Genomic DNA, 19,947 nt, shown 5'->3' on the forward strand with positions numbered 1-19,947 from the left:
ACAAAAAAAAATCGCCTGATCTGGTGCAACTGCAAACATATATCTTCAACACTCAAGACTGCGGTCAAACTGTAGTGGATTTTCTGCGTTCTTTTCTGCATTCCGCCTTATAGAACGCAGGAATACAGACTTGAAATAATTAACGCCCGGGGAAGGCACCCCAACATTACGAGGATCAGAGCCATAAGATGATGTCTATACTTTTGCACTAACTAACTAACTAACTAGTTAATTGGCCGCATTGTAACCCAAATACCACGGCGCCCGAGGTTTTGTTTCCCAAGTAGCCCGTACCTGGCGTTCTCCAGTTCTCACACCGTCACGGCCTTGTAACGACCAGGGCCATCTTCTTCGGTTCGTCGTTTCCGGTTTCATTTCTTGGGCGGTGCTTACCTGCGCCGTCGCGCTGCTAAGGCAGGGGTAATCCTGCGCACGCGGGCTGGGAAAGCACGATTCTCCTATCACATCAGTCGTCCAGCACAGATCGAACACAGCGTATATATATCCATACACAGCCGATCTGGGGCCAGAAGATCTGCAGATTTATCTGGCCAGGACAGTACATAGTACGTAGTAATCTTATTGTCTACCGTTGCACTGAAGTCTCTCCGAGAGACCGGCGAAGGATGATGGGGGCCGGGCATGGGGACTTCGAGAACACTGGACCATATACCCGGGATGTGGGATCCTCTGCGTCGCATGAATTTCTTTAACAAGCAATAATATGCACATGCAAACCGGCCTCGGAAGGAGAAACCCACATGTAAACCGGGCTCGGAGATGACATGCTTTAGAGGTATGGAGTCAGCTTGGCATTGCTGCTAACTATCACCATCTCCTAGATAGTACCCCCAGTATATACTTGCTAGATGAACTAAGTACTGTACCACTTCCACAACGGATAAGACAGTTCAAATGAATCATAGCGACATATGGCGCCTTGTGTTCTTGTGTCTATACGTACGCATACTTCCCCCCTTCCCATTTTGGATCATACATAGTAGCTTTGCAATCTCACGGCTGTTCAGGCTCGTCACAGTCATCGGGAATTATCAAATTCCAATCGCAAAGAGATCCCCAATATTGGTGACAGGTAATGTCACCCTGATCCTCACTTATCCCACTTCGCCATTTCAGAAACGTCAACCGAAGTACGTATGGGGGCATTAAACTTCTTCATCCGAAGTCTATCAACACCACAGGCCGCTACAAGCATGTAAAGATGCAGCCCACCAGCCCGATCCATAACCATTTCGCCTGCACTAACGGCGACAAGCGATCGCTAATGGGGGGAGAAAGAACTAACTCGGGCAAACGGTCCACAAGCGTTGCCCAGTGGAATCTAGCAAATTAGACGTTGTCGATCAACATTTGACAGCAGCCCAGAGCCCGGTTTCAGGGGCTCCGAGCGCCCGCGTTACTGGCATTTGCTCCACATAGGAAGTCCCGAACACAAGCCTGCACGGCCTTATTTGCCTTTCTGGTGGGGGTTCTCGGAGATTTTTCTGTGTCCATGCATGGCGCTTCCCGAGGTCTATCTTTAGACTACTTGCCGAGACCGTTGGGATCAAGCTCAGAGCCGATATGATTGAATTGCTGAAGAACGCCCCCTTTGCCTTTTTGGATTCCAGACGCTTTTCTCCTTGCTATCGATCGCTCTAGAGACTGTTCGTATTGCACTATGGTGAAATATTCGACAGCGGTTGCCGAGGTCTTTGCTGACCCAACGGTTCTATGGAATTCGCGATCAGTATTTGCAGCACTATATCATAAGCTACCAGGCTGTCGTGTGGCGTGATACATCATACCATGAAAGGAAGAATAGCAGGACTCCCTGAAAGCCTCCGTATTTGGTACAGACCATTCAAGCTACATTTCTTCTCACCGCAGCTTTCTTTCCTGATGGGTGTTCTGCTGGAGGGTCCATGCATGGAATCAAAGCGGAATAAACTATGTACTCTAAAGCTTGGGTTAGGAACGTAATTTACGGGCCTCTAATATATATAACAATAATTTATAGTCTGGTTCAGTGCTCACTGCGTACCCTCTTCATTTATAACGGGTATCAGACTTCGCACAACCTAGGCATGAGGTATGCAGCGACAATGACGTGGTCCAGTGTCAAGCTGAAACCGTCGGGCGCACCCGTTCCTTGTGGCCATTATACGTCAATTAATATACACAATACGACTGCTGGTATACACTAATTTGCTAGACTAAGGCCCCACTTCCTTCCAACTTATGTGTAACAGCTATCTGGGCAACCTGGCCTGAGTACAGGTGGATATCTGTAGCAATCTTCAATAAGACCCTTTTTCTGATGCCTATGAGTGCTAGGAATAATTATGTTCCAATTCGCCAATGCCGAAGTAAGCTCTTATTTCAACCTCGTAAGGCTTCATGAGGCGACATGTACACTCTACTACCTCTGCACCCAAATTCTTAAAGAAAAGCCTGCCTTTAAAAATAGATTATGATCAAGCTATACATAACCCACCTACTCCCTGTCAGCTGCTCGCCGTCAAAATATATCTTTGAATCACCAGTTTACCAGTAGATTGAGCCCCTATATCCGTTGATAACCTCCTTTAATACCTGGTGTCGGGCATGGACAGGAAAGGGTTATGTAAGGATTGGACCTTTCCAAGGTTCCAAGGTTGGTTCGTCCAAATCTCGGAAATATGTCTATCTCGGTTCATCAGATAAGACCACATTGGCAGAGAGCACACAATGAATTGGATCACCTAAACCCACACGTTTACGGTGAAAGGTAGAGTTATTCCCAGCACACTGCAAGGGTAGAATTATATTCAAGATGGTATCAAGGACTCGATAATATAGCAAGTGCTAGAGGAGAATTCCAATGTAGAACCAAGTGTCTGAGCCATGTACGTACAGGGGCGGCCCATGAGTGATAGATTCGGGCATCTATCCTTTCATGGCTCCATCTATTGAATAGTATCATCGATTGGGTGTATACTATGTGGTAATCCCTGATAAATTTGTACCCCCTTACTAATACAAGGCTACCTATTGTTATATATCTATCTTCCGGAAATATAATTCAGTTTTCTTTGCCAAAAATCACCCTCTTCCAAATTTTAATTTTAAACCCGCTAAATTGAACATTTTTTAAGCTTGGAATGTTCGAAGTTAAAGGGGGTGTGCTGTACATAGTTGTTGTGCAACTCAACCCCATGGTAGCCTTTCCCAAAGGGGCAACCTTCCAATTGACAGGGCTGACTCATCAGGGACATGTGACGCCATTTCCCCAAGGCTGCGGGGGCCAAACGCAGAGTTGACCTTGTCGCAAGCCCTCGATGCACACGAGAGGCAGATTGTACCGCGTTTACAGTTCCAACTGGCTGGTTAGCCATCACTGGTTACAATTGCAACATGGCCTGGTCATTTCGAGAGTTGGTCTTATCGGTGGACCCTGACGGGAATGACATCTCTAACACTGTCTAGTGACCCCAACAAGCAGGGCTTGATTCATATGGGGTCTGTTGAATCGGAACAGAAGCTGGGACTCCTCGTCGAGGATGACGGCTTCGAGCCACAGAACAATGCCTTTATTCCTCGCCTCTTGAAGCGCGGCCGCGCTAAGCAACAAAGAAGCTCTCCCTTGTGGCATAAGCTCAAAGTCGCGACGAAACTTGCTTTGGCTGGTCTCTTGATCTTCAGCCTGGCCGGGCTTATTACCGGTATGGCTCAAAATACTTCGCTCTTGCTTCCTGCTCCCCTCTGACTTTCAATCGATCGCCATCAGGCAAGGCGACCGACGCGCCTTCCCCGCATCCTGAAACAGCACCGCCCCTGTGCCAGACACCGGAGTGTGTTCACGCCGCATCGGAGATTCTCTATAATTTGGATCCCAGCTATGCGAAGATTGACCCGTGCACCGACTTCGATCAATTTGTATGTGGTGGCTGGAGAGAGCGTCATGATATGCGGTCTGACCAGGGTTCGATTTTTGCTGGCACCCTTATGGACGAAAATGCAGAGACTCGACTCCGTCACATCCTGGAGCGTTCCCAGTCTCCGAACGCGGCTGACACAGGGAACTTTAAGAAACTCAAGGCCGCATATAGTGCTTGTCTTGATGAATCCACCGCGCGAAAGCGCGGCAGCGAGCCCTTGATCGAAGTATTGGCCGAGTTGCGGAAGATCTACCCTACCAAGAGTGGACTTGTCACAGGCACGCAGCACCACCTGACCAATGCCATATTGTTTCTTATCAAGTCCGGCGTTGAAGCTCTTGTGGCCCCGAGTATATCAGTATGTTGATCAGGACGTTTTCTGCTTATACGTATCCTTGCTAACAGAGCCAGCCCGATGACCGAGATCCCGACAACGTTGCCATTTTTGTGACTCCGCCTGAGGAGATCGGACTTCCCACCAGGGAGTATTACAAGAACACGAAGACAGTCGCCAAGTATGCTGTGGTTTTGGAGCAGATCCTCCGGGCATTTGAAGTTGCCGACCCGGAGAAGATTGCCAAGCAAGTCGTGGGCTTTGAGGCAAAACTCGCGGAGGTTACACCAGACACTGAAACCCAGGAAGACGTGACCCAGTACTATAATCCGCTCAGTGCCAAGGACACCGAATCATTGGTTCCTGAGATCTCCTTTTCCGACATCCTTTCCGAGTTGGCACCGCATGACTATCAAGGTGATCGGCTTATTGTCGGATCGCCTTCGTACATGAGGGCCTTGTCTGACATTTTGAACAATGCTTCGCGAGAGACTGTGTCGTTTTTCCTGCAATGGAAGCTCATCCAACATTTTTCAAAGATCATTGAGGATGACAAGGTTACTCCTCTCCGTCGCTTTACAAACGAGCTCACCGGGAAAGACCCGGATGCAACTGAAGAGCGGTGGCGCAAGTGTATTCACTACCTCGACGAGGATCTCGGCTGGAGTCTGAGCCGATTCTACGTGCTGGATGCCTTCTCCGAAGAATCGAAGCAGCTTGGTGATCAGATCGTGTCGGATATCAAGGAGCGATTTATCTTCACTCTGGACCAGACCCACTGGATGTCTCCGGATGTCCGGAAGCTGGGCATTCAAAAGGTGGAAAATATTGTTCAGAAAATTGGATTTCCCACCAAGAGTCCCAATGTGCTTGATGCTCGTGACGTGGAAGAGTACTATCATGGACTGGAAGTGTCTGAAAGTGCTTTCTTTGAGAACGAGCTTGCGGTGGCTAAGTTCAATCTCCACAACGAATGGTCCAAGCTGGGCAAGCCGACCAACCGGGATGAATGGGACATGACTGCCCCAACGGTCAATGCCTATTATAACCCGCCGGGCAACGAGATTGTCTTCCCTGCAGGCATCATGCAACCCCCGACATTCTACGGAAATGCAGCCCCTTTGTATTTGTCTTATGGTGCGTTTGGTGCCGTTAGTGGACATGAACTTTCGCATGGTATGTGAGCTACTGGTTGCAAGGGAGCAACGAGAACCTGTCTTTATTTTCATTCTAACAATGCGCAGCATTTGATTCCACCGGTCGGCATTACGATGAGACAGGAAACTACACAAACTGGTGGAACCCAGCGACGGTCGAGGCTTTCGAAAAGCGCGCCCAGTGCTTTGTTGACCAGTATTCCAAGTTCACGGTTGAGGGCCCTGAAGACAAGATCCTCCACGTCAATGGACGGCTGACGCTGGGAGAGAACATTGCCGACGCCGGTGGATTGACTGCCGCATTCCATGCATGGAAGAAGCACGACGAGACGAAGTCCGATCCGCACCTGCCCGGCCTGGAGAACTTTACGAAGGAACAGTTGTTCTTCATTTCATATGGCAATTGGTGGTGCGGCAAGAGCACCAGGGAGGCTGCGGAGCGAGCGATCTACAGCGACCCGCACGCGCCTAAGGCGGCACGGAATATTGTGAGTTTGATGACAACTACCCTTCGCTGTTCTCCGATTTTTCTTTTCTTTTCTTTTCTTTTCTTTTCTTTTCTTTTCCTCTTTTCTTTTCTTTTTTCTAATACGGGTCGTAGGAAACCATGGCAAACTCGCGGGAATTCAAGGATGCCTTCAACTGCCCCATCAAGCAGCCGGTCTGCAAGCTTTGGTAGTTCTGCAGCGGACGGCATGCCGGCGCGACGCTCCACATTCCTCAGGAGGCTCGGAATCCAACTGGTTTTGATGAAGATTCTACTTGCGTTGGAATATTATATGTACTTGTATGCATGGGTTCTGTAGGGGGGCATTCTACTGTATGTTTCGGCGACTGAGGCTGTCGAATCCTGTATATTTCTTCCGCAGACGAGACCACCAATGAGAGCTCGCCGTATAAGACAGCGCAGATTGCCTTTCACGTCTGGGGGGCCATTCCGAGGCATCGCCTGCAGAATCATCAGACCGGGGAGATCTTCCGGAGCTAATCACACATCCCGCTCCCATGGCGATCCCGATTCGGGTTGGAAGGAGCGATCCCGCGTCGAAAGTGATTGCCCTCCGCAGATCTGCATCGAGAGAGCGGTCTGAGGGTCCAGGCGATCCGGTCTAGCAGATGCATCGATTTCGCAACGGGGAGTCGATCCCGGGTAGATCATGTGGAATGCCCTCAAATCGTGCGATATCGACTTCGAGTTTCGTACGAGGAGAAACCCACAGCTGGCTGATGGAATGTCAGGACCCATAGTATATGTAGCGATCATGCTGTAGATGCTGATGGAAGTGGAACTCGTTTTACCCCCCAGCAGGCGACATGACCAGTTGGCCACTTGGATAGGTCCAAAGCTGGGAGCTCCATCTATCAGCTCTGCGGTTCCCGGCGTCGCGTCACGCAGGGAACCCAAGTGGAGAGGATCTAACGGCGGCAGCAATCGGCCAACCAGCGTTCGGATCTCGCCCCCCAGGTGGTTCGCTTCACCGGGGCGAAAGGGTGTGTGGGACGGCACGATGACCTATCAAGTTGACGTCGCTGGGGCCGAGTCGAGAATGCGCAGCTGAGGTCAGTGGCTGAGTTGATAACAGTGAGGTCAGGAACGTTTTGTAGAAGGATCGCAGTCGTAGTGGACGGAGTGCATTACCTCTCGGAACGGTTCGACCGTTCAACCGTTCCAGTCTTCACCTAATCCTGGTTCCGCCGCGGCGGGTCGAGTTCCCCAACTCCACCGGAGAAAAACAGCTCTTCGCCCTTCAACCCTTCGCTCTTCCTTCGCCCACTCCCCTCCCCTCCCTATTCCGCTCTTCGTCATATTCTGCGCTTGATGGGTTAATCCGCTGATCTTGTTGTCTCATCCGAGCTGAGCTGAGCTCCCCCCTCAAGCGTCCCTGGACTATCTGGTCGCGTCGCGACGGAGCGGTTCGTTGCAGAGCCGTCATCCGGGGAGAGCTCGCGCGATTGCCCGCAATGGAACCGTCCTCGTCACGCATCGATCCCCCGGCGTGCTCCAAAGACCTGTCCGAGCCCCAGGTTCAAATCAATGAGTTCCCAACCCTCAACCAAACGCGCAGCGGTGAACCGCCCAATGCGACCTCCAATTTACGACGTGCCAACACGGTGGCACAAGGCGGTAATATCATCAAGAGGAATTTGGAACTAAAGGCCGCCAAGGAGAGGACCGCTGCGTCGGGCTTGCGGGCGATGGACAGCCATGAACTACTACGCAAGGCGCCATTACAACGGTCTCAGACGCACCGGGGCCCGTTGGAGGCGCGTCCGGCTGGACGGAAAGCAGGTCATTTCACAGTGGGCAGCGTCGGCCAGAACGGCAAGATCTTCCTTAGGTACGATCGATCGATAATCTCGGCGCCGTGATTCCGTGTCGCACACCGCATGCAGCAAGCTGACCTACGACTCTCATGGCCAGGCCGATTGCAAATCCACCGCAGAAGGGACCCCCAATAGCACCCTTCTCATCTATTGATCAAGTGACAAGCGACCATCTTCAGCCGCAGAAACACCCCCTTTGCCGAGATGACCCGTCGCGGTGGTCCAGCTCGCAGTTGTCTGAGTTAGGCCCACGCAAACCCCCCGGCGAGGACACTGAGTCCGTCGCTCCCGAAGCCCCCCGACCCGAGTCTGCCCATCATCACCATCACCATCACCATCATCGAGCAAATTCATTCTCGACGACATCCGAACGACCATCGGGCTCCGGTGCAGGGAAACGTGGCGAGCTGCGCATCGTGATCGACAGATCTGAGGACCGGCCCAAGACTGCAGATGAGAAGTTGGCCCAGGCTGCGCTGGAAGTTCCCACACCCCATTACCGGCTTGGTTCACCACGATTCAATATGGAGGGTAGTGCAGCCCTGCAGAGTCCCGCGTACACGCGAACTTCAATATCCGATAATTTCAGGAACTCCACTTTGTTGGGTGGCATGGCAGACCCTCTACCGACGCATCTCCAGAGCCCTTACCGCAGAGAATCCCATTCTCGCAACCGTCTATCTTTTGCGGTCTCCATGTTCTCTGGGACTGCGGCCATCGATCTGAGCCGGGCCTCGCCAGCACCCAGGAACTCGATGGTTTATGAGCTCAAAGGACCGGTTGAACCCTCCATTTACGAAGCTCTGGTATCGGACATGGATAGTGAGACAGTCGTGCGGTACATTCCCGGCACCAAAGATATTAGTGCTGCCACGCCTGCACGTATCGTCGCGCAGATCTCGTCGGAGTCATTCATGGACTACGAGCTAGTCTCCGACTTCTTTCTCACCTTCCGCTCGTATCTCTCACCAAACCACCTACTCGCCCTACTTCTTGCACGTTTGCAATGGGCAATCAATCGCCTACAAGACGACGGACGGATAATTCGCATCCGCACTTTTGCAGCTCTCCGCCACTGGATTCTAAATTATTTTGTTGATGATTTTGTTACGAGCTATGACCTACGAACCCATTTTTGTGAGACCATCAACTCACTATATCAAGACGTCAAATCTCGAGAGAACGGCGGCATGAGTGACTTGAAAATCCTTCTTGACCTGAAGCGTTGCTGGAATGGCAAGTGTTCCGTTTATTGGACTTCTTCTGATTTTGCTCGAGCATATAACGACCCGGATAGTCCCATTTCCCCCGGCAGTGCCCAACTAGAACTGCCCACTGGCGATGCAGCCCAACAGACCGTTCCACTTCCTGGAATGGCTTCTCACGCAGACACCAATATCCGCGACAGCCTTCCTACTTCTACACAACACGATCGAAATGATTCTGCTGCCACCGCACAAAGCATACCGTTCTCCACTAAGAGCGACCAAAGTATGCTAGCGCTGTCCTGTTCACTGCCCCCCAAGTCTCCGAAACGCTTGTCAATGCCATATTCCAGAGGGAAGGGGCCCCGGCCGGTACCGCTCGGTCTCACCAAAACGAATTCTCCCCACGAAGGCCCTCCATCCCCAATGCTATCACGATATCCATTCCATGGCCATGGTCATAAGAGAAGTGGTAGCTTCTCGGATTCAGTCCGAGATGACCGAGTTCCGATGTTTGGCATGGAGCCCAGCTCGGCGAGGCCCGCCATGCAGGAGATATTGGACCCTGTCGGTTTCATTCGCGGATTGCTATACCCCCCTGCAGAGTCGTATATGACAATGATGGCACCGGACTCACCTCCTTTGCCCGCACCATCCTCGTCAAACCCGGACCGCCGAAGTACACCAGATAGCGCACCCAAAATGGTACCGTCGAACTCGGGAGTGAGGACCATAATTGGCTCAATTAAAAGGGCGCTGCACAGTCGAAATGGTGGTCAAAGTGTTTCTGCTCGAATTGCAAATGCTTCTGAGGCCTTCACGATGCCCTCTCGTAGCAAGACGTCTGCAATGCCGAACAATATCACACTTGGATCGGAGTTCTATCGGGAAAGAAAAATGGCTGTTATTCCAAAACGGCCCACCCGGATTGATGTTCTCTGTGATGAAACTTTGAAGCAATATCGGCAGGTGATGAATGAGCAAGCGGCTGAGAGCAACGTTCACGTTCAAGCACAGCCCAGTGTGCCTGAGGTACACATAACGGAACGAGAGATTTCTTCAGATGCGGATGATTCTTCATCTCTGCAGACACCGAAAACTGAAAACCCGAAGATTAAGAGCGGGCTCACTACCGGCAGTGGTTCGATCGTAATTGTTGATGATACTGGCTTCGAATTTCCCGTCATGTCGGGGGCCGTGCCAGAGCCAATGGGAGAGACACCAGACCGCGATGCTGGTTTGAATCCTGATAGCAATGTGTTGTGTGATTCCATGTCGCAGAAGTCAACACCAAGCAATGACGACTATTTGCTTCCCATATATTTCAAGGGCGATGCATCGGAGCCGACATCTCAACAACCAAATCTTCAGCACCCATCTGGCCTTTCCTCGCAGAGGAAATCATTTTCCAATGAACATCAATCCGCGCCTCGCAAGAGAGCCTCTCTTTCTCTTCGGCTCCGGAAGTACGCCTCATTCCAAAGTGGAATGTCGAGGCATCGTCTATCAATGGGAAGTGAAGCCGGCAAGTCTATCGCGAGTTCGAATATCACTCAAGATTGGATGGATAAGCCGTCTGGTCCAGCGCTTCGCAGACGGCCCGGTGGGAACTTGCGTCAAATGCAGTTTGTGGATGAAAATGAGCCTCCATCGAATCGCAGATCTTTAGTGTCTACTCAGTCCTATGATGACTCCTTGACGGAGACCACAACCACAACTGATGATGTTGCCTCAAGGCCTCCAACAGCTTTGATTCCCCCTAATCCTCGCTTCTCCCTGATTCAGAGCGGCTCCAATCGGAACATCAGACGTTCATTTGAGGCAGCTATCGCTCGCTTTGCACAGATCCCCGATGATGACGATGGAGGAATCGAATCTACTCTGTTGAAGCTGGAAGGCAAGTGGACAGGTTCACCTCCCGATCAAGGGAATGGAGACGCACAGGTTGAAGGTTCTCTGGTTGCTGGAGGTAATAGTCTTCGCGATAGACATGGGGTCGAGACTGGCTCTGAGAGGTCAAAAGCAGACTATGCTGGATGGGATGTCCTCCATCGAAGGCGCCAGACAGACAAATCAGCTTACTCCACTGTTGGAGGGCGACTGGCGCCGCCGAGACCCTACTCCGATTCAGTGGCCGAATCCGAAGAGTCGTACAATTCGATTCCTCTTCTTGAGCGAGGATTGACCGATGAGTCGATGAAGCGGCCGCCCGCGGGCCGGACGCCTGTTGCAGATATGCATGGGGCCCCTCTCAGTCTCACCTCTAGTCGAGACACCTCTGAGTTGGCATCCTCGCACCCATCTATCCAAATTGTGCAAGAGACAGATAGCATTCGACGTATCCCTCGAGGCTCGACTGTTCCCGAGTCAGCAATGCACGAGGCCGGACAAGACACCCCCAGGCGCTTATCAGCTTTGTCCTCGGAGATGTCTGTTGACATGATTGACTCGCGGGAAGCTGTGGGTGGCCGCATATCGACTGATACTCGCAGCCTGGCATCGTCGACGGTTCAAATTCCATCTCATCCTCTGGCCCATCCACCCTCTCCTCCAATGACGATTCAAAACCCCAATTCTTTCACATCCTGTGCTTCGCCATTGGAGAAAGTCCTTTTCCAGGCCCAACCACTTACGCCAGATACTTCTCCCAGACGTCGGGAGGTGGACACAGCCAATGGCCCTTCCAGAAGCATGCCGCATTTTTCAAGCGATGTTGTTTCAAATTCAGAGAGAGACCATTACAACCGGGTGCCTACCAACAGTTCAGGACCTGACCATGTTCCATTTGTTCTTGCATGTGAGTCGCAAACGCTTGCTCAGCAACTCACCTTGGTCGAGATGGCGGCTTTGAGCGAGGTTGACTGGCGCGATCTGGTCGAAATGAAATGGAGTAATAGCTCCCAGTGTGTTCTCAACTGGGTTCAATTCCTCACGGCCGAGGAACGGAAAGGCATTGACCTAGTTGTTGGGCGTTTCAATCTCATGGTGAAATGGGTTGTCTCTGAGATTGTCCTAACCCAAGACATCCATGAGCGGGCGCGCACTGTAGTCAAATTCATCCACACCGCTGCACATGCGCGCCGTCTTTGCAACTATGCTACGATGCTTCAGATTGCCATCGCCTTATCTTCATCGGACTGTTCACGCCTGGAAAATACGTGGCAGCTGGTTCCACTTGAAGATAAACGACTGTTTAGGGACATGGAGAGCTTGATTCAGCCGGTTCGCAATTTCAACGACCTCCGCGTTGAGATGGAGACAGCCAACTTGCAGGAAGGCTGCATTCCCTTCATTGGTGAGCTCTCGTGCTTTGCTTCTCTATTTACATTTACTCATTCGCTCCACGCAGGTTTATACGTACATGACCTCACCTACAATGCTCAGAAGCCAGCCCAGATCAACAGCAGCCAGGGTGGGTTGCTCGTCAACTTTGAGCGCTACCGAACGACCGCGCGCATCGTCAAGAGTCTGCTTCGTCTGATTGATGCGAGCACTAAGTACCGGTTCGAACCCGTGCAGGGTATTATCGAACGATGCCTGTGGATTGCCTGTCTCCCCGAAGAGGAGATCCACGGTCGCAGCAAGCGGCTTGAGTGATCTCCCATCTAATTGCTGTGGGTATGATCCGCCACGTTTTTTATGTTTCTTGATAATTGGATATTTCATACCCCCTTTTGCCGCAAGGTGTTTTGGCCACTCGGCTATACATCCTGTATCTATATTTGCATTCTGTCAGCCTTTTCGATTAGATTCAGATTTGGTACTTTGCGTTTGGAGCGAGCATTTGTTTAGAAACTAGGAGCCTGGGAGATATTACGGTTGAATGGCATTTACCTTTTTACTTCCCCTACGACAAACCTATCCTTAATTGCTTCATAATGTCCCACACAAGCAGACAAGTAATTACATCCTCTGCCGATTAGCTGTCCACGGCGTGGCATCAATTGGTACATTCTGTTTCATGTAGAGTGGGTTCCGAAGTGCGTCATAATCAAGCGCATCGCTGGCGGTGTTGGATCTAGGCACCGGAACTCCATTTTCAGCTCCGTCCCCATCTCCCTCCGACCCCCAATTCCAACCGAGGAGGGCTCCTCCATCCGCGACGTGCTTCCTTTGGGGTTTCTTTCGCCTTTTCCACCCGTTGAATGTCCTGCCTCCGGTATCCTCGACTGCAGGCCCGCCACGATGGACACGACTGAGCCACGGCGCGGGGCTTCAGAGGTCGACCTTGATCCCAACAGCCCCGCGTCCCCAGGAAACCAGCAAGAACTCCCAGATGATTTGCCTAAGTCACTGGATGATCGCCGGTCTGTGCCGGTCTTCCAGGAGACCGAGATGTACGATGCTTGGCAGGGTGAGCACGCCCGTTCTGTTCCCTGACGTTGCTGCAGCAGCAAATGCTTGAGCCTGGGGCTTGCATACCAGCCGGATTTCGAGTGTGCATGGACTAAGAATCTCCATCTCGTCTCAGGCCAATCCCAATTCCTCACAACCCCCGTCGCCGCGAAACCTCTGACCTTCAGCCTCGCCCTCGATGACCACTCACACGACTCCGAACATGACTTGCGAGCCCAGTACGGGCGCGACCTGGAGGACAACGATGCCCGACTGATGGAGATGCTGGCGGCGCAGGCTGCTCATCGCGAGGTGGACTCGCTCGGCGCCGATGAAGAGACTATAGCCGCTGATGAGAAATTGACCACCGCGGAGAAACGGGATATCCTGCAGAAGAGCCTCAACATGGCCGCGAGCAACGGCGACGTCGAGCGGGTGCGCAAGCTGGTACAGGGACCGGTTAAGAGCTACGTCGATGTCAACATGCCCGACGAGGAGGGCACTGTGCCCTTGATATACGCGAGTTGTTTTGTGGGTAGTCCTTACCGCCCCTTCTGAGCTGATTCCACGATTGGATGCAATTCTGGAGGAAAAGAAGTCTCAAAGTGAAAGACTGACCACAGTAACGACAGGGTCACCAAGATGTCGTCTCCGCACTTCTCGACGCCGGTGCTTTTGTCGACCAGCAGGACCGTAACCAATGGAGCGCGCTGATGTGGGCGATGACCAACCGACATAAAACGATCGCGAAAATTCTCCTTGACCATGGCGCATCGCCGGATATCAAGTCGTCATCTGGCGGCACGGCGTTTGACTTTGCACAGCCCGGCAGCGAGATTTCTGAATATCTGCACGAGAATGGATATAATTTCGGATCTGGTGGAGTGGAAGACGATTTCTACGATGCAGGATTGGCCCACGGCCGTTTTGAAGAAGAGCTTGCCGAGAATGAGATGAAGCGCCGTATGATGATGGAAGAAAGCGCGATCAATTTGGAGGTCGATCTATCCAGTTTGGGCCTGGATGAGAAATTCGAGGTGAGCAAAACAAGTCGCATAGCGTATTCAGACCACGGGGCTGACTTTGAAACGTTTTGTTGCGCTCTAAAAGCAATCCGATGAGGACGTGATCGAAGAGGAACAGCAGGAGTTTGTCTGGGATCGATGCTTGAACGACCAGATGTTTGTCTTCCAGGACCACGAGTTGGAGCGCATCTTGGATATCATCATCACCAACATGACTCCGCAACGATCTCCGTCACAAAAGCCTGTACCGGCCAATCTACTCTTTTTGAGTGCACGCTATGCGCACTACCATGCTAGCCCTGAATTACTGGCCATTTTGCTCACCTCTGCGACAGAGAAAATCAACGACGTCGTAGAACGTCACCAGTGGGACATGACTATGCAAGCGTTCTGGTTGTCCAATGCTACTCTCTTGCTCCACTACCTGAAGAAGGATGCAGGGTTAGTGGGATCTACAGTGGAATTTCAGCTCCATTTGGCGGAGCTGATCAACGAGATTTTCGTCCTCATCATTCGTGACGCCGAGCGCCGGATGAACAAGGTCCTGGATGGGGCAATGCTGGATCATGAAACCATCCCGGGACTGGAGGACATTGCTTTCCAGAATGAGTGGAAACTCTTCCGCAAGAAGAAGTCTGAGGCCCCCGAGCCCGCAGAAAAACGATTCCGTCCACCGTCACCACGGCGGCGAGCGCAGATCTCCCCGCGGAATATCACCTCACTCCTATCGTCGACCCTTTTTGTCCTCGACCTTTACGACGTCCACTCTGTGATTACCACCCAGGTCCTCTCCCAACTCCTGTACTGGCTCAGTGCAGAGATATTCAACCGGATTATGAGCACAAGACGCTACTTGGCGCGGACAAAGGCCATGCAGATCCGGATGAATGTGTCTACATTGGAAGACTGGGCCCGTACCAACAACCGCCAACCCGAACATTTCGAGAACGGTTCAATGACGAGCACTGGCGAGACCACGATGGATGCCGCTCGTCGCCATCTTGACCCGGTCATTCAACTACTCCAATGGTTGCAATGCTTCTCCTCACTCGGAGATGATCATGAATCACTCATTGACACCTTAACTCAGCTCCAGCAGCTTACTCCGATCCAGCTGCTACACGCTGTCAAGTCGTATCGCCCGGAAGTAGGCGAGAAAGGCCTGACCAAGCAGGCCATGAAGTTCCTGCTGGAATACCAACGCGATCCCACCGTTCTCGATCGCGAACTGCAGAAGCTCGAGGATGAAAAGGCGAAAGCCGAGGCCGCGGCCGCTGCACCAGCTCCGGATGCGGCAGCCGACAAGCGCCCAAAGACGCCCACGAAAGACAAAGACCAAGCAGGTGCCGCGGCAGATACCCTTGCGTCGCCTGAGCCCGGCCCAACGTCCCCAGAATCAGTGGGTACATCGTCCCGTCCGGTCAGCATGATCGCTGCATCCCGCAACGACGACCGCCCCGGCAACAACAGCGTCTTCCTCGATCCTACCCTTTTCCTCCCCTTCTCTTTGCCAACAAGCACAGACATGCTCATCAGCTACGGAGCGGGACTGGGCGGCACCAATCGCGACAGAGCTCGCAAGTATATACCCACGGTTCCGGCTGAAGTTCTCAGTCGATTCGACCGCGGCGATGCATAAAAAAAAAAGGCTCGATGTTTTTGTTTCCTGTTTCGATATTCCACTTGCCATATAGTCCTAGCTCGTCCCTGACTTGACGTCGGGGCTCGGTTGACACATGCGTGCAATTTCGGAATGGACACGGGGGAGGCAAGCAAAGTGATACCCTTTGCGCTGTTTGTTTTTCTGTCGCTGTGTTCGATAATTATCCCAGATCAGGGTCGTAGGTGGACCTGGTCCGAGTATATAGAAAGTTCCAAGGAAAATTAAATCTCGTGCATATATAGAACTTCATTGTCCGGGCTCTCTATTCAGTGTCGTTAAACTACCATGCCTGCCCCAAGGGTCTTGATCTAGTAGTACCTGGGGACTGGTAAACCCCAATACCTAGGTAGATCGTTGGCTATTCCAAGTCGGAATAATGTGAGCTGGAGTGCAGTCAATCTGACAGCAGTTCCAGCTGGATCTATGACTTCCAACGGTTCCAGAGTTGGCTGATGACGCTTAGCTTCTCGTGTTCGGGAAATAGAGTCCCAATCGTGGCGGGCATGTCAGGATTAAGCTTAATGATTGAACGCAGGGACAAGCTCTTATTGGCGTGGAGTCTTATCAATTACTATACATTGCATGTTACTCACGCAAGTCGGGCAGATCGCTTGTGTGAACAGATGTGGTATGAGATGCACCTGTTGCATTGCATGTTCTCCCCACCTACAACCACCCACCGTCAACACCGCGACATAAACCGATCGGGAGATGCAATTCAGGAGAAACCGTCTCATTTCAATCATAGGACTTTTATGGCCGTCCGGCTCATCAACCCTGCCCTTGCTTTTATTACTGCGCTGATCTCGACGCAACCAGAATCGTGCATTGCGAGGAATCTGCTTGATGAAGCATAGGCAGCATCGCGTCTCACCAAGTCAAACTAAAGACGGGGACTTGAATCTTGACTTCCCTGCCGATCGTCTCCGTTGCTCCAATCAACCTGAAACGTCTCAAACACTTCTCATCCCTAACTAAACGCACCACTGCGCCCAGTGCTGATATCTCCCACGGCTTTCTCGCCCACGAACACGCCAAATTATGATTGGCAGAGTTCCCGAACTGCGCAACCAAGGTGGCTCCCCTTGGAGCAGCCGACGCATGTCTTTCTGATCGGTGCCATGCTGAAGTGGACCAGGCGCTTGCGCGGAATCCACATGCCGCCCGTCCGCACATCGCCCCTGAAGCCTGTCATTGGTACTGGTGACCCTAAATTTGCCCACAGTTGAAGCTAACAGACATGCAGATTGACCTATTTGGGGATTGAATGCGTACTCTTCACGTCCAGTGCACCCTCCGGTGTCTCAACGTTCTCGCAAGGTGAATTTACCAGGCTAATAGTGATGTAGGTCTCATACGTGACTTCGATCGCGATCTGTCCCTCCCTCTTTTCCATTTCCGTTTCATTTTCTTCATCTGACCTTTTGTCACGATGCACTGACCTCTCTCTTCGTCTTCCATTTCCAGAACGGATCTTTGCTTAATCCTTACAGTCTGGCCTGTGCTTGCACTACTTGGACCGGTTTCAGGTCGCGCCTCTAGCATCCGGCAATCTGCTTTATACACGGGACGATCGATGATCTAGCCACGGCGATACTCTCGGTGGCTGACACCTCTCCGACACTTGCAAGCGCGAATTGCCTCGTGGCCTGGGTGGAGTCAGCCTTGGTTCGCAAGCACCAAGAGGGTAGGTACTTTCCTAATTGGGAAGCCTATGGGCTGCCTCGGTTGGGCCATTGGGTTCCTTCTGCCTTTGAGGCTTCTCTCCATCGCGCTGTCTCTCTTGATCCTCGTGCAGATTCCTGTAATTCTCGCGTCCTCTCCACACCCTATCTCTTCACCATGGTCCACCCGTTCTCACCAGTCCACCATGTTGCTAACTTTGAAACCCCCACAGGGCGACCCTGGAGACCCCAACGAGTACACGGTTATCCACAAATCACACCCTTCCCGACAGTCTTCTCCGCAGTCTGAGTCCTCATTTGGTCCTGAGGCGCCCTCAATGGCATCCTCACATTTAGAGCTTCCACGGCCGTCTTCCTTGCCTCGTGTTGTGCCTGCTATGCCCACTTCTTTGCCTCCTCCGCCCGCCACCTGGCAAGGCTCTGAGCACATGAAACAGTGGCTCCAGGCGAAGATCGAGGAGGACCGTCGCAGCCAAGAGGAAGAGAAGACGCGCCAGGAAACCCTACGTCTAGAGCAGCGCAAGATCGAACAGACCATGCTGCAGGACTCGTTGCGAGCCGGTGTTCCGTCGTATCTGGTCCCATTGATCTTTGCAAGCATGAATGGAGGAACCCGTTCTGAGAAGATACTTGATCTGCTTCAGCAGTACGCCCCACAGCCCCCACAAAGCGCACCGCCTCGAGCTGCATCTCAGCAGTCTTCATTTGGCCTGGCGTCGCCCATGGCCATTCCATCGTTGTTCCAACTGCCTGCTGGAATCATTCCACCAGAGGCGCAACGAGACTTTCAAACGATGATTTCGAACATATATGGGATGACTACGCCGCAAGCAACTTCCAATGACGTCCCGGCCCAACAGCCAGTTGGAGGTGCTGCCTCTTATCCTCCGGCAACAGGCACGTCAGTTCCTAGAGTGGCTAATATTCCTCGAAATGCGGAAGGAAACGCACAGGACTCGACGTCCAGCGTGTGTGCAATGCAACAGATCTGTGTCTCAAAGCCGTCTCATAGTACCCCGGTCCAACACAATACACCACGCCGGCCTTCTCCTTCCATTTCATTCCACCACTGGGTTCCTCCGGGCCAACCACAACCGCAGTCCCAGTCTCAGCCCCAGGCCAAACCCCAGGTTACCTCAACTAGAGGACAGACGGAAAAACAGACGGAAAAGCTCCTGCCATCAAATGTACCAGCACCAGCACACGGTCGGTCTGAGTCTCAGACCTCCCCAAGCCGGAAAAGAAAATCCCAGTCTGCGCACCGCCAGAATCCCGCGCCTTCCACGCGCTCATCGGGAATTTCTACACGAAGCTCCCGGTCCGCTAGAAATAGCCAGGACAGTGGGACCTTCCAATCTGGAGCGCATGAGCATTCTCGATGGCCAACCGACGTCTCAAGCTCCCACGAATCGCGAGGCACCGTGGTCGAGCCTTCTGATCAACCTAGAGAAGCACCGAGACCTGGGACCGCAGCGCACGCGTCTGTGAAGTCTGAGCAGTTGAAAGTAGAAGAAAAGACCGAGAGTCCAGCTGGGAACATCAAAGCTGGGGACACTACTGCTGATCGAGAAGCGCCGAGTCAACTGTCAAAGGAAAGGGAAGCTACCTCGGGCACTGGAAACGCAACGGATCCCTCACAGCATACGCGAATCAACACCAGATCTGGTGGCACAGCTCGGAAAGCCTGAAATGTGGTTACGCCTCAGGGAAAATCCTTCGGCCTCTTCTTGTCGTTTTTCAGATACCCCTTTTACTGCCCAACTGATATCTGCTACACCCTGGGCTTTTGCAAAGCACATTTTATGGATGTGGATGAAACGGTTTATTCATATCGGATCAGGGAATTTCCCCATGTTTAAGAGGGTGGCGGCAATACGGTTTACTGTCTTCTTATGTGACTGTTCTTGTGCCTAAATGGCGACAAGTCGATCTCATGTGGCTTCGTTCGTTGGCCGTGTCAAGATGTGAACACACATCACACTTGTTATCTGAACCCTATCATCCCACTGACCTGTATGTTTATGAGAGACCTTGAACTTGTTCTTACCTAGCTCATCGAGAAACCCCCCGGGCCCTGGGCATTGAATGGCACGCGCCCATAATGTCTCAGCTGTGTACCTACTTATGCGAGATTAAGTCAACTTATCTGAATATCATTACAGTGACATGCTCCTCACTCAACGTATCTACAATTCGTTCACAACTTTGAAATTCTACAGTCACGACCATAGAAACTGGTAGACCTCTGTCCCATAAAGTCCCATCCTATGATGGCTTCTTTGCTTGCCTTCACACTTT

At 52.0% G+C, this 19,947-nt stretch overlaps 4 protein-coding genes across 4 annotated transcripts; all 4 read left to right on the forward strand.

The window, feature by feature from the left end:
• Positions 1 to 3,396: 3,396 nt before the first annotated feature.
• On the forward strand, positions 3,397 to 6,090 carry N7459_000974 (M13 family metallopeptidase; the record flags this gene model as incomplete). The annotated part of the gene is made up of 6 exons (XM_056940159.1): positions 3,397 to 3,404; positions 3,469 to 3,704; positions 3,770 to 4,278; positions 4,332 to 5,430; positions 5,499 to 5,899; positions 6,013 to 6,090. The coding sequence occupies 6 exons, from the start codon at positions 3,397 to 3,399 to the stop codon at positions 6,088 to 6,090; spliced, it is 2,331 nt and encodes a 776-aa protein (XP_056804439.1).
• Positions 6,091 to 7,373: 1,283 nt separating this feature from the next.
• N7459_000975 (mitotic regulator LTE1) lies at positions 7,374 to 12,538 on the forward strand (the record flags this gene model as incomplete). Its single annotated transcript, XM_056940160.1, has 2 exons — positions 7,374 to 7,750; positions 7,834 to 12,538. 2 exons carry the CDS (start codon positions 7,374 to 7,376, stop codon positions 12,536 to 12,538), a joined length of 5,082 nt encoding a protein of 1,693 aa, XP_056804440.1.
• Positions 12,539 to 13,126: 588 nt separating this feature from the next.
• N7459_000976 (uncharacterized protein) lies at positions 13,127 to 15,940 on the forward strand (the record flags this gene model as incomplete). Its single annotated transcript, XM_056940161.1, has 4 exons — positions 13,127 to 13,278; positions 13,348 to 13,807; positions 13,909 to 14,313; positions 14,387 to 15,940. The coding sequence occupies 4 exons, from the start codon at positions 13,127 to 13,129 to the stop codon at positions 15,938 to 15,940; spliced, it is 2,571 nt and encodes an 856-aa protein (XP_056804441.1).
• Positions 15,941 to 17,834: 1,894 nt separating this feature from the next.
• Positions 17,835 to 19,337, forward strand: N7459_000977 (uncharacterized protein; the record flags this gene model as incomplete). Its single annotated transcript, XM_056940162.1, has 1 exon — positions 17,835 to 19,337. One exon carries the CDS (start codon positions 17,835 to 17,837, stop codon positions 19,335 to 19,337), a length of 1,503 nt encoding a protein of 500 aa, XP_056804442.1.
• Positions 19,338 to 19,947: the final 610 nt, after the last annotated feature.

Source organism: Penicillium hispanicum (genome assembly GCF_028827665.1).
Source record: "Penicillium hispanicum strain IBT 35686 chromosome Unknown utg000001l_segment0_segment0, whole genome shotgun sequence".
Classification (NCBI taxonomy): Eukaryota; Fungi; Ascomycota; class Eurotiomycetes; order Eurotiales; family Aspergillaceae; genus Penicillium; species Penicillium hispanicum.